The sequence below is a fragment of the Condylura cristata genome, unplaced genomic scaffold, assembly GCF_000260355.1.
Source record: "Condylura cristata isolate star-nosed mole 26May11 unplaced genomic scaffold, ConCri1.0 scaffold00011, whole genome shotgun sequence".
Lineage (NCBI taxonomy): Eukaryota > Metazoa > Chordata > Mammalia > Eulipotyphla > Talpidae > Condylura > Condylura cristata.
The window spans coordinates 54,558,814-54,575,074 of record NW_004567112.1 but is presented as its reverse complement, the minus strand read 5'-3'; the positions used below and the strand labels follow the sequence as shown (position 1 = coordinate 54,575,074).

Here is a 16,261-nt window from a genome sequence, read left to right as displayed (position 1 = left end):
TTCAGTAAAGTCTTTCAAATCATCAGCTGAGAAAGAAAAACAGCTGGTTTGTATGTTAGAAGTTAAGACATGAGTAATGAAAGGTGATGGTGGAAAAATAAAACTCACTTTTCTAGGGCTCCAAGATATAATTCCTTAGTAGGGAGAGCAAAGAACCACCTTTTTGTGACCTTTATTGACTTCACTGGTAAGAGAAGCATTTTGTTTAGGCACGTGCCCCATTTTTCGGTAATGAGTTACTAACTGCACGTTCCACAGTACATAAGAAATGGGTCATCACAATCTGAAGGCAGATCAGAGAGCATGGCATGTACAGATTCCTAGACTGGACAAAGTATAAAGGACAGCTATAAAAAATATAGATTCCCAGGCCAAATCCCAGATACTTTGAATCAATATGCTTAGTGAAAGAATGGGGGAAACTGAATCTCAAACAGCTTCCCCAGGAATTCTATTAGTAGGAAACTCTAGGAAATCTGCTATTGTGGGTGGAAATGTAAGTACCAATCTACACCTTTTTTAGGCCTAGGGAGAACCTGCTAGCTAATGGTCCATTTAGGACCAGGATTCAAGTCTTCTCACTCTAGATAGACTGTACCACTAAACATTCAATCTTTTAATCCATTATCATCTGTCCACCCCTCCCTCCCTCCACCCACCCACACATATATTCACCCATACACCCACTTACTCAACAAGCATAAACAAGAAAATGTATATATTTTTAAAGAATTTTCTTCTACAAGTTGAAAAAAGAATAATTCAAAAAGAAGATTTACTTGGCAGCCTCATACCTTTGGACTTCATACAGCATTCTCTGAGGTTCAATGAATAAGAAAATTATGTGGAAATGCTATATAAAGGCACAATGGTAGGTGTATAGTAATTAAGGAAGTAGGATGGCCACTTGACAAAATCTGAGTTCTGCAAACAGTTCTGCTCTGGCCTGATATAGTGATGGAAGAGCCTTTTCTCAGGTAAAATTTTTTTCAAGAGTTATTTAAAATTTCATGCTGTATTGGGTTCTGTACACATTGATCCATCTTCCTTCATATAAGATCAACCCAGACTATTTAAGACAGTTACATCAAAAACATTTTAAAATGTAATTTAAAGAGATAATTTCAGGTAAAGACATTTGAAGATATAAGATGCAGCTGATAGATGATTAATAAAACATTTCAGCCATGTCCCTTTTCTTGTGCCCATTTCAGTCCACACACTAAATACTTTATTAACCTATTAGGCTAGTATAATACAAAAAACAAAAGTACTTGGTTCCTCAGGGGAATATCACCCCCCCCAATACCTTCATAATATCCTGCTTTTCTGGTACCTCACATTGCTGATAGTCTCGATGGCTGGGGAGCTTTTCTACAAATAAGCTGCAGAAAGAAAAAAACATGTTTTCAGCACTGTCTGACTAGAAAAATAAAAGTTCCATGATGATTTCTAAAGTGAGAATGAGACACTTTTCAAAAATGACATGTTTTATCATTTTTTATTTAACCAGTATTCTTTCCTGCCTGTTAAAGGCTGGCATGAGTCTGGCTTTGCTGAGTGGTAAGGCCCAGCAAACTAATCAAACTAAGCACTGAGATTAAGAGGGTTAAGTTCAACAAGCTCTCTAAAGAGACCACATGGCTCTCGTGCTTGCCAGGTTCTTGTAGCTTAACTTAATTGCCTAAATTGCAAGAAGTTAATTGTCTTGAATAAAATGCAGAGCCCAATTTGTATGGCACTGTAAATCGCTGTTAATTTCACTTGTGGTAGACATGGAATACAGTTTTTTAAACAGTCTATCTTTTCAACTTCTCAAATGTTCTCCAGTGAAATCCCCAATTGAACTAATGAAACTATTTTCAATGAAAAGAAAATGACTTCCAATTAAAACCAGAATAAGGGACTGGCTTCTAAGTAAATAATTATTGGAAACAGGAGAAAGCCCTAACCATTAAGCTAGGAAACTGGTGTGGAAATTCCAAGTCCCGTTTCCGCTACTGCTTAAACTAGGGTATCTTGTTAACAAATAGTTAGCCACGCAAAATACATCTTCATGTGGCTGTTTTGAGATGCCACCTCCACTCAACATTTTGGAAGTTCTTATACACACCACACTAATATACTGCTAAGTAAGTTTCCTTTTAAAAGAACCACTAACTATACTGTGAAACTGATGGCACTATTCCATCTCTGAATCAGGTTCCTTCCTTATTGTCAATTTATCCTCCACTCACAGTTTTTCTTTTTTTTTAAAGATGTATTTATTTGTGCATACAGAACTGGGGTACAGGCCAGAGGTTCAGGGGCGGCGAGAGGTTTCACCAGAGACAGAATGGGGAGCAGAACAGGCAGATGGACGAAGTACACTGCTGAGGGGAGCAGCGGGCGGGCCAGGAGAGGTCTGCAGCGCCATGTGGTCACCTCTCGGGTGGGCGGGGATCAAACTCATGAGGAAGTGGCTTTAGCTTCTTAATGCTGTGCTTTAATCAGCTGTGCCACCAGGAAGGGGCCACTCAGTTTTTCAAATTGAATTTTGAAAATGCTAATGGATGTACCAGATATTATCAGTTGGAGCTGCAATGTGACTCCTGCCCTGATAAAACTGACATTTCTGTACAGGGAGGTAGCATAAATGAGATGCTTTATCTGTTGGAGTGTTAAAGAAAGAGACCTGTAGTTTATGGTGTAAGCCTGCTGAGTGGGGGTCCAATAGCCTGCTCTCCACCCTACTACTGATCTTCTTCCCATCCCTAAAACTCAAAGGGGTTGTGGGGGTGCCTTTAAGTACATTGCTTGGTAATTTAAAAACATTTCAGGGCCCTCTCTGGTGGCACAATGGGGTAGAACCAGCACTGCAAGGTAACCACAGACACCTCAGTGCGAGTTCGATCCCTGGCCCCAGAGGTGATCCACATGGCGTGGCAGACCTCTCCTGGCCTGCCAAGTGCTCCCCTCAGCAGTGTACTTCATAGATCTGCCTGTTTTGCACCCTGCTCTGTCTCTGTAAAGTCTTTCACCACCCTTGCAACTCTGGCTGGTACTCCGGTTCTGTATGAATAAATAAATAAATCTTTAAAAGAAAAAAAAAATTCATGCTTCTGGAAATTGTAAAATTGTTCTGAATATGAAACACTTTTCTCCTTCAAATTGTCTCAGCATACTGTGTAAATATTTTTCCAGTATTCTCATTTCAGAGGTCTCCAAAACAAGACTTACGTTATAAATTTATTGTAAAGAACAAAGGCATTTTCCAAGTTTCCTTCTTCTAAATACACACATGCCATCCTCTCCATTTCTACTCCAGATCGAAAATAGCGGCGTGGTGTGATATCTTCATTGATGCTAATATTACAACCCAGCTTGCTCAGAGCACGGACTCGCTCTTCTGGACTGAGGGAGACATCCGTGTGGTCAGGCATAGCAGCTAACTTTTTCTGCAGAGAAAAATTTGAGTTTCTGAATATGGTTGATATTATAGATGCATATTCTGTACTATATTCAGCATGAATACCTACAGAAATCATTGCATAATTTACTGGTAACTTAAAGTGAAATATTTTTGCTTAAATATATGATCTATGTATCCAAACCTACATCTCCAAGGTAAACATTTATTTTTACTAGGGTAGAGCTCTTTTAAGTTTCAGCTACAATTATGTGGCAGTGTCTGAGTATACAAATGTTTTAACTCATTTTAAGTAACTTTATATGCTCCCGTTTCCACCCTGGGTCAAGGGAATCAGGCAAAGAGATGGATGGCTACAAAGGCAGGACTCCCGCCATCCTCCTCTGAAGGGTCTCTGACGCAGCTTTGATTTAAAGTTACTGTAAGGATTCAACTCTATTCCTGAGTATATCTGTTAGTCGGCAGACAAAGGGGCACCCTGGGGCACTCAAACTTGGATACTCCAAAAGGATTCTTCCATTCACCACATGAAAGCAAAGCATATCCTTGGTGTGAAAGATGATTAATACAATGACTGTACATAGAGAGGGAAGAAGAGAATGGATATAGTTTTCCAGTGAAACATTCGAAGTTACCTATCTGCTCCTGGGTAAATGCCCAGCTAAACAGGGCTGGCCCAAAGTGGGCCTACTGAATCCCAAAAGCTTGCCACAATCTGAGGCACCCTCTGGTGGGGACCCATTGGAAATGGGCACAAGGGGCCAGACAAGTCTGAAAGGAAAGGAGTAAATCAAATTATAATTCTAGGAGGCTGTCATCGTCAGCCTCCCCAAGTGTCTCTTCCAAATATCTCTGCGTTTCTTGACACTACATGTCTCTTCCATGCCCCGCCACCCCAAAGATACACTCCTTTAGCCCATGTTATTCGAGGGCCTTCATCATAAATGAATGTTGGACTTTATCAAGTGCTTTCTTGGTGTCTACTGATATCATCACATAGCCTTTTTCTTTTTGTTGATGTGATGAATTACATTAATGGATTTCTGAATGTTGAATCATCCTCTTGTCTCTGGGATAAATCCCATTTGGTCATGACATATAATCCTTTTGCTGCATTGTTGGGTTCAGTTTGGTAAGATTTTATTGAAGATTTAGAGAAATTGGCTTATGGTTTTCTGTTTGGGTTGTCTTTGTTTGGCTTTGGTGTTGTGAGATTGTTTTGTGAAATTGTAGTAATTCTCCTTTCACAATTTTTTGAGTGTTTGGAGGAAAGGCATTAGTTCATCTTTGAACGTTTGGTAGAACTTGCTTATGAAGCCTGGGCTTTTGGTTTGGGGATGGATTTGAATATTGTCCAAAAACAAACCATGATGTGAGACAATAAATAACAAAATAATTGAAAACCTTTGCATCTCAAAGGTATGTTCATGTTATGAATGTGAAAATGCCCAAAAAAGAAAAAAAACAGAAAAAAATAAAAGCAAATACCTAACCTGAGTTAGGAGAACTGATATGGTTAGGTGATTCTCCAGGCACTTAAGACAGGTACAACTTGAGAAGCACTGCTTTAGGCCACTGTATCCTTCTATAATGGTCCAAAAAAGGAGTCAGCCCAGAGCAAATTTAGCTTCTCCAGTCACCTTCTTCATTCTAGGATAAGTAGCAAGTCTGACTACTGTGTGGACAGAGCATTTGATTAAGGTTGGTAGAGAGCTAAAAATGAAATCAATTTATTCTGGCCATGAATTAATGAGCCAACCTTCAGGGGTGGGTGTAGTAATATGCAGTTTTTTCAAGGCCAGCTGCTCTACTTTGGTATTAATTTTATAGCAGATAGAGCCCTTGGGACCTGGGATGATTCTTGTTTCTAAAATTTTAATATAGAACCAGAGAGTCAGAAACTTGAAGCTCAAGGTCCCACTAAATCAGAAGTAGGTCATGCCTTGTTCACCTTCTATTACTCTTTCGACCTGGCCTAGAGCAATGTGGACATTGCTCTTTTGCTTTCTTTTACCCCACAAAAACTCCCATGACCTGGCCGGCCCTGCCCTAAGATCCCTAGCCATGTCTCTGTTAGTGGATGTTTAAGCCAATTCAATTTAGAGCAGGAGAGATAAGATATACTGACTCCCACATTCTCCAAGTCCAAGTGATAATCAGGACGAGCGCACTTCATTTTAATCCTTACCTGACACCTTGAATCTATTTTCACTTGGCTCAGCATTCTGAGACCAGAGAGGTGACAGCATCCATGTGCAGGCCATTCCTGAGTGACTTTATCTTAGATGAGAGCCTGCTTCCTTCTCCCCCACCTGTGTTTTACTACTCTTCTAAACTTTGACTTGCTCATTTCAGACAATGTTTCGATGATCCCAGAAAATAACCGGAAAAAATCATGCCAGTTAAGGCAACGTCAAAATTGCCAGTCTCTTCTATGTATAAAATAAATCTGTCTGTATTTTATTGCTATGAACTCCACATTGCATTGTAATTATTTGCATACCAGTGGCTTCACTTGCATGTGGACTCCTTTTGAGGAAACAGAATCACTTCCTATTAATCTCTCCAAGTCAGATGATACTCAATAAATGTATCAAATAAAGGAGAAAGTGAGAAAAGGGGGCAACATGATTATAACTAGACTATTTTTAACCTGAAGATTAAAATAAAGTTTGGTTTTCCTTTACCGAGGTCCCAGCTTACCCAGATTTAAAACTGATTTCATTCATAAACTAGGAAACAACTTTAAGTCTTCATCAATCCATAGTGTTACATTTGCAGATGAGAGACTTGGAGAAAAACACAACCTTCCATATGCAAAAGCCTTCATGTTTATTTTACACTGTAAACCTACTAAAATTTCAACTCCTATGTAATGTTCTAAAAAACACGTAAGTACTCCATAAGGATTAATCTTTACTCCGCAGAGATGGAAATGGGGCAGGCTTGAGCTGACAACACAGGGTTAGAAAGTGAGCAAGTTGCTGTAAGTCTACTCAGATACACCCTGAAAGCAACTAAGCATCTGTGAGGGACTTTTCTGGTTGAGAGAGACGTGTGAGTCCTAACCTATTTCAGAACAAGAAGCAGACCCTCTTTTTCTTCAAGCTTCAGTGCAAGGCTTTGTGTGTACAGGGTATTCAGCATACTGCTCTCTCAGGACAGTTCACAGGGTTGCAGTGAATGGATGAAAGAGAGTCACCTGGGACAGCCATGGCAATGAAGTCTATTTCCTCTCAAGTCAGCATGTGAGCCTAGCACATTATGGTGATTTATGAGAAATACATTTGTGGCATCGTTCGGATGACTTTCACCCACAGTTCCTGGCTCACAGCACCCAAAAGTTCCAGAATTTTCTGATTGCTGAGAATGATAACAGTATTTCTTGTTGCATTAGTGAGAAGGCAACTAAAGATGGGGGTTAATTGCTTAGAGAACCAACCACATGATTAGTTGGAATTTCCAGTCCCATTCCCAAGCTGCTGAGAGGTAGTGGTCTTTGAATCAATAGCTAATGGTTGATAAGTTCATTAATCACATCTTTTTTTTTAATATTTATTTATTTGTGCATACAGAACTGGGGTCAGGCCAGAGGCTCAGGGGCGGTGAGAGGCTTCACCAGAGACAGAGTGGGGAGCAGAACAGGCAGATCAACGAGGTACACTGCTGAGGGGAGCAGCGGGCGGGTCAGGAGAGGTCTGCCACGCCATGTGGTCTCCTCGGGGGCAGGCGGGAATCGAACTCATGTGGAAGTGGCTTTAGCTTCTCAGTGCTGTGCTTTAACCCGCTGCGGCACCAGGGAGGGCCCATTAATCACATTTTTTAATGAAGCCTTTATAAAGATCCAAGAGGAAGGGTCTTCTAAGAAGTCCAGGGCTGATACTCAGAGAAGATTTGGAGAGAAAGGTATTCTTTCTTTTACATTTCCTCCAAATGGCTGTTCCCAAGTTATTTTCTTTAAAATAAACCAGTGATCCAGTGAGTCACTACTTCCCTTAATTCTGTGACCTGCTCTAGTAAATTAATTGAATCTGAGGAGGTTGTGCTGGGACTCTGTGACCTATAGCCAGTTAGTCAGAAACGCAGGTGATAATCTGAGCTCATGAAGGGTACCTGAAATCTGAGCAGGAGTTTGGGGGGCCCTCCAGTCTGTAGTCAGTTGATGAGGGGTTAGTTACCAGCTTTTGAAGGAAGAGCAGTCTCGAAGAGAAAAGTGAGCCCTTTGCCTACAGAATCTAATGCCATTTCTGTGTAGACAGTGTCTGAATTGAGCTGAACTGACTTCTCAGATACCCTTCTAGTTGTGTGTGGTGTGAAGAAGTCTACAGGCATGCATGCATGTACACACACCTTCATTGAAATTAGGTCCAGGAACCTTAGATATCTGGGAATATTATAAATATTGCTTCCAATTGTTATAAGGCACAAATGAGAAAATCATATGCCTATGTTCACTCTCAAGAGACTGATGTGGGGCACAGAATAAGCCCATGGGATTCCAAGGTAGCTCTTATTTCCCCTGTGGCATGTTGTTCCTTCTAAGATGTAGCTAGAAAAAGTGCATCTTACTGGACCATGAAGAAGAAAAAGTGAAAAAAACAAGTATCAAGTAAATAACATGTTATACAAGAATCCCCTAAAACACACCTAGCTAGGAAACATAAAATGCTTTTTTTTGGTCATTAAGGCATTTGTGGCTGTAAAGACGCTGAGGCACAAAGAGGCGGAAGTACAAGTACCTGCTGCAAAGTTTGAAATCCTCTCTGGTGCTCTACTAAGGGACTATATGCTTGGAATCTGGCTAGATACATTAAAAATTCACACTTTTGTGGAAAAATTATTTTTAATTCCAGTGAAGATGACTTCATTAGTCACTTCCTTCAAGGAAAACACCACACAGATGGTTGAAAAACTGCAAGAACTAAGCTTCTTGAAGCAACTGTGACTCATTTCATTATTTGGCCTGTTTCTGTTCTTCATTTTTGCGTTTTAACTAACGGCCATATGTAAAAAAGATCAGCTGGTGTTACCTACCAGAGAGTTGACAGTAAATGGCTGGTCCATGGTGTTCTGCCTTTTTCCTCAATCACTTCATCTGTTTTAAAGACAAAAAGCAAAATTAAGATTATTTTGAGAACTCAATTCTCAAATCCCAATCCCTAGGGTTCTTTCTGCCTCAGAAAACTATGAGTTGAAGTAAGTTATATAATCTGAGGTTTTAAAGCAAGCTGCTGGAAATCTCTTCATGAGCACAAAGGCTGCAGGTGGATATAGTTTCTTTAAAAGACCTTTAAATATGAAGATATGAAGGGAATAGTTTTCGAAGCCCAATATGTGTCTGCTAGGTGTTATCTTACTTAGAACTTTACGTCAGGTTTTGAAAAAACCTGAAAGAAAAAACAAAGAAGTTTGGCCCTGGGGTCACAGACCCTTAGCCCTGGAGTCAGTCTGGGCTTAAAGTAAAACTTATTATCTGTGGAAGGCAAAATTCTAAGATGGTTCTTCCCCTTGGTATCCATGGATCTGTCACCTCCTCCTTTTAGAGGTTGATTGGCTTCTAATCAGTAGAATGTAGCCGAGAACATAGATATTATTCCCATGTGTTACATCATGTGGTAAGGATGAGTAGATTTTATAGATGTATTAAGGCTTCTGACTAGTTGATATAAATTAATAAAGAGGGAGGTTATTCTGGGTGAGCTTAATTAATCAGTTGAGATCTTCAAAGCGGACACTCTCCTGCTAGCTTAGAAGACTTAGAGACCATAGTTCCATAATGGGAGAAAAATGAATTCTGCCCATAGTCACATGAGGTTGGAAGAGTCCTTCAAGTCTGAGATGATACTTTTGGCAACACATCACTGCTGCTTTGTAAGACCCTGAACAAAGGTATTCTGTGTCCATGAGCCACTGAACTTTGAAATCATAAATGCATGTTGTCTTAAGCCATGAGACATGGTCATTTGTAAAGCAGTGATAAAAAACGAATGCACTAGCTCTATCACTGCATGTAAGTGACAATATCTTTCTGAGTAGTGAAGAGAAATAACAGTACCCATGTCATATAGTTGTGGGGTGGATTAAATGAGTTAGTAAACAAAGTGCTCAGAAAAGTTCCTAGCAGTAGTCAATATTATATAAATGTTAGCTTTTAGTAGAATTTTTGTTTTATACTGGAGGATACTGAGAACTAGAGACATTAAGATTATGTGCTCAAGTTCAAATAGCCATTCAATGAATGACCTCCTTCCTTTACATGCCAATATAAGTCAAGCTCCGTATCCCCATTTCCACTTCTTCTACATTTACACTGGCCTCCATATTCCACTAATCACTTATATAACACTGGACATCATCTCCTTTATTGCTCATTTATGAAATGAAGAAGTTAAGCTTATTCTTTCAAGTTCTAAGATCCTGTGACTCTGGAAATATCAGAAAGAGATCATTCACCCCTTCCATGCTATTTTCTGGCCCAAATTTATGGGTGAAAAACCCTTCTTGAAAAGTCACATGTCATGTCTAGGCTTTCCTTTCATCCTCCAACTGATCCCTGGATTAAACATTAAGACCTAAACTTGCAGATTGTAGAAACGCCAAAGAAAATGACCTGGAGAAAGCCACAGTTATAGTTTAAAACCCAAACTAATTCTGGTATACTGAATATTGGCAGCCCCATTTCAGGAATATCCACTTCTCAGTGAGGAGAAATTAAGAAGAAAAAGAAGATAAAAAATAAATAAAACAAAAAAGCTTATGGAAAATTTCAGGCAAAATAGGAAAAAATGGAGATAAGGAAACACTAGCAAGTCACTGACAAGGGTGTCATAAATCTAAAATTATTTATTTTAGAATTTGCTCAGATCCTTAAACAGAGAACAAATTATTTTAGGGCCCTCCCTGGTGGTGCAATAGGTTGGGACACAGCACTGCAAGCTAGCCACAGTCATTTCAGTGTGAGTTCAATCCCCACCCTGAAGGTGATCCACATGGTGCGGCAGACCTCTCCTGACCCGCCCCGCTGCTCGCCTCAGCAGTGTACTCGTCAATCCGCCTGTTCTGCTCCCCACTCTGTCTCTGGTGAATCCTCTCACTGCCCCTACACCTCTAGCCTGTACCGCAGTTCTGTATGCATAAATAAATAAATCTTAAAAAAAAAAAGAAAAACAAATGATTTTAAAAATTGGAAACATAAGAACAGCAGTTCTTAATGTTTACTGTACCAAAAAATCATATGAATTATTTCAAAAGCAGACTCCAGGCACTCAGCCACAAAGGATTCTGAACCCATCCATTTGAAGCCCACTAACTGGCAATGACCGTTAAGGATGTTGCCCGGGTGACTCTGGCCTATGGGGTTTTCAAACAAAACTTTGAGACTGCCTTTGAGACTGTGCCCATCAAGATTTCAGCTGCAGAAAGGTCAGGAAAATGAGGTCTGGTGGTTACAGAACCAGTAGCATCACCTCAAATCACAGCTGCACAGGCCTGACAGGCGAGGCCACAGCTTGCACCACCACCACCAGCTGCTGCCCTGGAAATTCAGTGGAGATGTCTAACTGGCAGCCTGCACAGTGTGCCCATCACCTGCTGCAACGTGGTTGAATACTCAAAAATTTAGCACTTTACACCTCCATGGGAGGTTGTGCTGGGTGCTGAGAAAAGGTGGATTCAGGCCCGGATGGCCAAAAGCAATGGTAAACATGCCCAAAAGGATGACACATGTGAGCAGGAGCTTCAAAATGTATAGTCCAATTAATTCAAACACCAGATTGTATAAAATTGCTGCAGATGAAAGCCCATCACTATCTTCTATTTTTTTAAAGGTTTATTTATTTATAATACAAGAACTGGGGTGTAGGCCAGAGTTGTGAGTGGGGGAGTGAGGGGATTCACCAGAGACAGAGTGGGGAGCAGAACAGGCAGACTGACAAAGTACACTGCTGAGGGGAGCAGCGGGCAAAACAGGAGAGTTCTGCCAGGCCATGTGGATTGAACCTCCAGGGCTGGGGATCGAACTTGCACTGAGGGGGCTGCTGCTCATTTGCAGTGCTGTGCTTTAACCTACTGTGCCACCAGGGAAGGCCCAACTATCTACTTCTAAACAGAACTTTATTTATAATTCAGAAATAGAAATCAACTTCTTTCAAATCTAAGATGATGACAGAAGTTTATATATCAGTAGGTAACTTATTCTTTTGGCCCATACACTACTCAGTGGCAGTAGTCCAGTTTTAATTCCTTTATCTGTTAATCTCAGTAATAGCACTTAGAGTTGAAAAGAAACAACTGCCAAAGTCAACATAAACAGGTTCTGTTCTCCAGCTCAATAGCTGTCAAGGCATAATATGGGATCCTCAAGATCCATACAATGGGTCTGCATGGCAAATCTTAGTTTCATAATATTACTAAGGCTTTGTTAGCCTTTTAGCCATCAATCTCACATGTTGCATAGAGGAGATTTCCAGAGGGTACACATTAATGGAATGCTTACTTGCATATTCTTATAAATGTCTGTTTTAAATTTTAATGTAGTAAATATAAACATATAGCTCACACACAAAAGCTTTTTAATGTCCTTAGTGATCTTTAAGAGTGCAAAGGGGTTCAAAGAACAAAGAACAAAGATCAACTATGTAAACAAACAAAACAAAAACTCAACATGCTACTTCAATCTAACCAGAATTATCAGAGTTTGTAAGAATTTACAGGAGGGAAAAATAACTATCAATTATCACCTTCCATTTGTGCTCCTAGGAGCTTCCTGAAATACAGAAAGAGGTGCCTTACTTCACTCAGAACTTCAGGCCACAGAGCAAATAAGCAGGATGCTATATATTCTAAAATACCCATTCTTTTTTTTTTTTTTTTTTTAAAGATTTATTTACTTATGCATACAGAACTGCGGTACAGGCCAGAGGTGCAGGGTGGTGAGAGGCTTCACCAGAGAAAAAGTGGAGAGCAGAACAGGCCGACTGACGAGGTACATTGCTGAGGGGAGCAGCGGGCGGGTCAGGAGAGGTCTGCCGGGCCCTGTGGGTCACCTGAGCAGGGGCGGGGATGAAACTCAGGCTGAAGTGGCTTTAGCTTCTCAGTGCTGTGCTTTAATCTGCTGCGCCACCAGGGAGGGCTTTTTAAATGGAGCTAATAATACATTATAATATACAGGTTTAGGTATGCAGCACTATAAATTAACATCCATATATATTAAGTTCAGCTCCAAAAGTTCAATTCTGTTCTTCATATACAACTGACCCCTTAAACTTGACTTACCACCCTCCTGCTTTTTACCCTTCTGGTAACCACCATTTTGTTCTTATCATCTAGAAGGTTTTGTTTTATTTAGTTCATTTGTTTGTTTGGTTTCTCTATCTACCACATGAGTAATATCACACAGTGTTTGTCTTTCTTCATCTGACTTATTTCACTAAGCATATATGCCTTAGGTCTAACCATGTGGTTACCAATGTCAGAACTTCACCTTTTTTATAGCTTAGTATTCCATTGTGTTTAATCTGGCGCATCTCCTTTACCCACTGGCCTGTTGATGGGCACTTAGGCTGAAAGTTGCCATGAACATGGAGGAGCATTAGAATTTATTCTAATACTGAAGAAAATTCTGGTTAATACATGGCCATCAAGGGAAAACTGACATTTTTCTAGGCTTCCCAGGGGGTTAGATGTATCCCTGTCACCAAGTTCTGGCCGTGGGGTGTGAACAGGGAGACTGTTATCAAAGCCTGTGTCCTGCCCTTTGAATGGGAAGGAACATGATCTTTACACCCACCTCTTCACCTTCTGCCAGCTGGAATGCTGATGGGCAGGGGAGCCATCCTGGGACTAGCAAAGCATGAAGAGAAATGGGGTATGCGAGTTTGCTTATGTTGGAGGGTAAAAGTAGAAAAGCTGGAAAGGAGGCACCATGGGACCAGAAAGCTGGAAGGTGAAGGTGGGATAGAAGTGATTAGCATAGTCATTAAATCAGCTGTAGAAATGAAATGAAAAAAATTCTTAGGTGCCAACTTCTAGAGCAAATGCCAGATTGCTGCTGGGAAGGTGGGGGGGAACCTCCCCCCACCCCTACAGTGCAGATCAAGGAAAGAGGATATGGAGATTGAGGAGGACCATTAGAGAATCTCTAGTCCTTTTCAAATTTTGCATAGCTCTTCAAAATTAGCAAAAGATAACTCCACAAACAATGAGCCCCTCCCTAAGAGAAGAGGACAATCCAGTGAACCTCTGAGCTGGCCAGGGGCAGCAGTTCCTCTACCCACCTGTGACTGGGCAGGTGATCCTCACTGCAGACACTCTCCCCGCTCTCCCCTTGCTGGGCAGCAGAGGGAGACCTCTGACCAGGCCAGTGCTTCCCTCTACTGACCTCCCTTTGCAGGGCATTGCAGGCTTCTCTTAGCAGATCTGCACCTTTCAGGGGGAGTGCTTTCTGCCTGCTTATGTCTGCGCAAATGCTCTACACTTTTTCCTTCCATTAATAATAAGCCTGCCTTTGTGTCATGGAGAAATTTGCCTGGGAAACTCACTGATGCAGCTGAAAGGGGAGCTATGGTGAAACTTCCCAGATTGAACCCCACTCTCTGAACCCAACATTCCAAACCAACTTCAGTTACACTCAGACTATTATGACAGAGATAAATTTTTATCTTCTCTGATATTTTGTCTTTGTTGAAGCAACTGAACCTGTTTTCCTAACAAATGCAATACATTTAACTTAGAAAGGATGGTTCACTGTAGCCCAGAAGAGTCCATTGACTGTCCTGATAAGGAAATATATCTCCTTGATCATGCTCTCAGCACTCTGCTAGTTCCCCCTACACATATTGCTCTGTACAGGAAGGTGCTGGACACATGCCCTCCTCCTGCCCCACCCGCATAGTGCACTTCAATGCTACCCAGCCTGTGAGATGGACTTACTCATCTAGAAGCTTCAGGCTTCTTCAGAATGACTACCATCAAATCCCTCAAGTTAACAGCTACTATGAGCTATAATCCCAGTGGCAATGGTTGGATAGCACAAATGTTTAGTTTGGTTGTTATAGCAAAGTTTAAAAAAAAGAGTTGTTAGTATTAACATTTAAAAATTGGAAGGTTTCATGTAAAAAATGAGATTTCTGATTCACTTTAAAAACAAAAACAAAAAAGGATCTGGAACTACTGAGCCCAGTACCTGAAATATTTGTTATTTGTCTTTGATCCCAAGTTTGACAGTGCCTGCTGCCTATGAGGGCAGTTACTGTATATTCACTCAATGTCTACCTGGTTTTGGATTGTTCATTTTAATGGTTTATTAGAAAAAAAGAGATGCCTACATAGGTTCTGGCAGGTAAAAGGGACAGGTTTATTAGGAAAAAGGGGAAAGAAGAGGGGCTTATCGCGTCACAGGCAGCAGAGAGCTGTCGCAATATTTATTTGTAGAATGAATACAATTGCCTTAAAATCTCAAAATCTGTGTGTATGCCCTATCACATTTCCAGATATGTTCACAGAGTTTATTCAGCATACAGCTCAAAACCTGCACTGAGATATGTCCCCCAAAGGCATCAGTCTTCAAGAACTTACAGGTAGCTCATTTAATTTTCTTAACACAGGCCCAGGCGTTAATTCAAGCATGGATTCCTTCAACAAACATGGGCTGACACTTAGAATATGCCAGACATGATTCTAGTATATGGAATGTGAGCAAAATTGGCAAAGATTCCTTGTTCTTTTGAAGTTTACATTCTAGCGGAGACAGACAGCAAAATGACAAGGCTTTTAAAGAAATAAATTGTACAGTAGGTTAGAAAGTAATATATGTTCTTGGGAAAAGAAAAAGGGCAAGATAAGGAAAACAGGGGTGCTGGAAGAAAGCAGTTTGAGAGGCAGATGACAGTGCTCAGTGAAATTTCCAAGATCATTCTTATTTTGAAGGCTGAATGAAGCCAGGGCTTGAAGGAGGCGAAGGATTAGCAAAGAGTTAGTGCCGTCTGTGGCAGCTGTGTGTGTTCCAGCATGGCGGAGTGTGTGGGCAGAGAGGCAACAAAGAGGAGACTGATGGACTTTCACTTTCCTCCCAGACTGAAATGAAAGCTATTTAGAGGGTTGATCAAAGGAGAGGCATACATGTGAGGGGAGGTGAGAGAGTGTCTGGGATGGTAAGGAGAGGTGGGGACAACAACGGGCCAAACAACAGAATAGTTGGTCTCTGATGAGGAAACCGAGGCCATTTTTGTGTAAGTTTTCCACTTCTCACAGGAGGAAAGGCCAAGGTGTCATGATGATAAGCTAACAGTACTTTGACGAGGAAGGAATCCATGTCACAGGACAGCTGGAAGGCCCTTATTCTCTAGGCCTCACACTTCAGCAACTTAGCTAAACTTTGCAAGTTGGAGGACCAAACATCAACTAAATTAAGGCACTTGGAGCAAGAAAGTCAAAGGCAGACAGTTGGTACTCGACATCACAAACAAAGAAAATATACATGTTCCTTTGCAAAATAGCAGCTCTCTGAGTTGTGAGGCGCACACACCCGGTGGGAAGGCAGTCTTTGGAGTCAGCCTGGACAAGGGCCTGGGCGCCATTGCCTACCCGCCAGTCAGTCTCTCTGGACCCGTGGTCTCCTTCCCATTCACAACCAGGCTCTGCGAGCCCTGCTTCATTGCTTCCAATTGAACACATTCATGGCGCAGCCCTGATTTGACCCTGCAGGTCCCTCACCCCCACCCCCTACAGAGCTCACATTCTGTGATTTGCTAATATTGCAAATCTGCTCATTGATAACAAGCCTCTTGAGAGTTCATTTTCCTTCAGAAAATGCCTGTCTTCTTGCTTCTAGCTCTCTTTCTTCACCAGAGCCTC

General features: G+C 41.1%; 1 protein-coding gene across 1 annotated transcript in view; it reads right to left on the bottom strand.

Annotated features, from left to right (window-relative positions):
* Positions 1-16,261, bottom strand: part of STAMBPL1 (STAM binding protein-like 1) — a 49,023-nt gene that overhangs the window by 12,442 nt on the left and 20,320 nt on the right. The window contains exons 2-4 of the mRNA XM_004680901.2: positions 8,444-8,504; positions 3,220-3,437; positions 1,310-1,385 (exon numbers count right to left, since the gene is read on the bottom strand). Of these exons, the coding sequence (XP_004680958.1) occupies positions 1,310-1,385; positions 3,220-3,437; positions 8,444-8,473 (324 nt within the window). The 5' untranslated portion in view covers positions 8,474-8,504. The remainder of the gene's footprint in view (positions 1-1,309; positions 1,386-3,219; positions 3,438-8,443; positions 8,505-16,261) is intronic.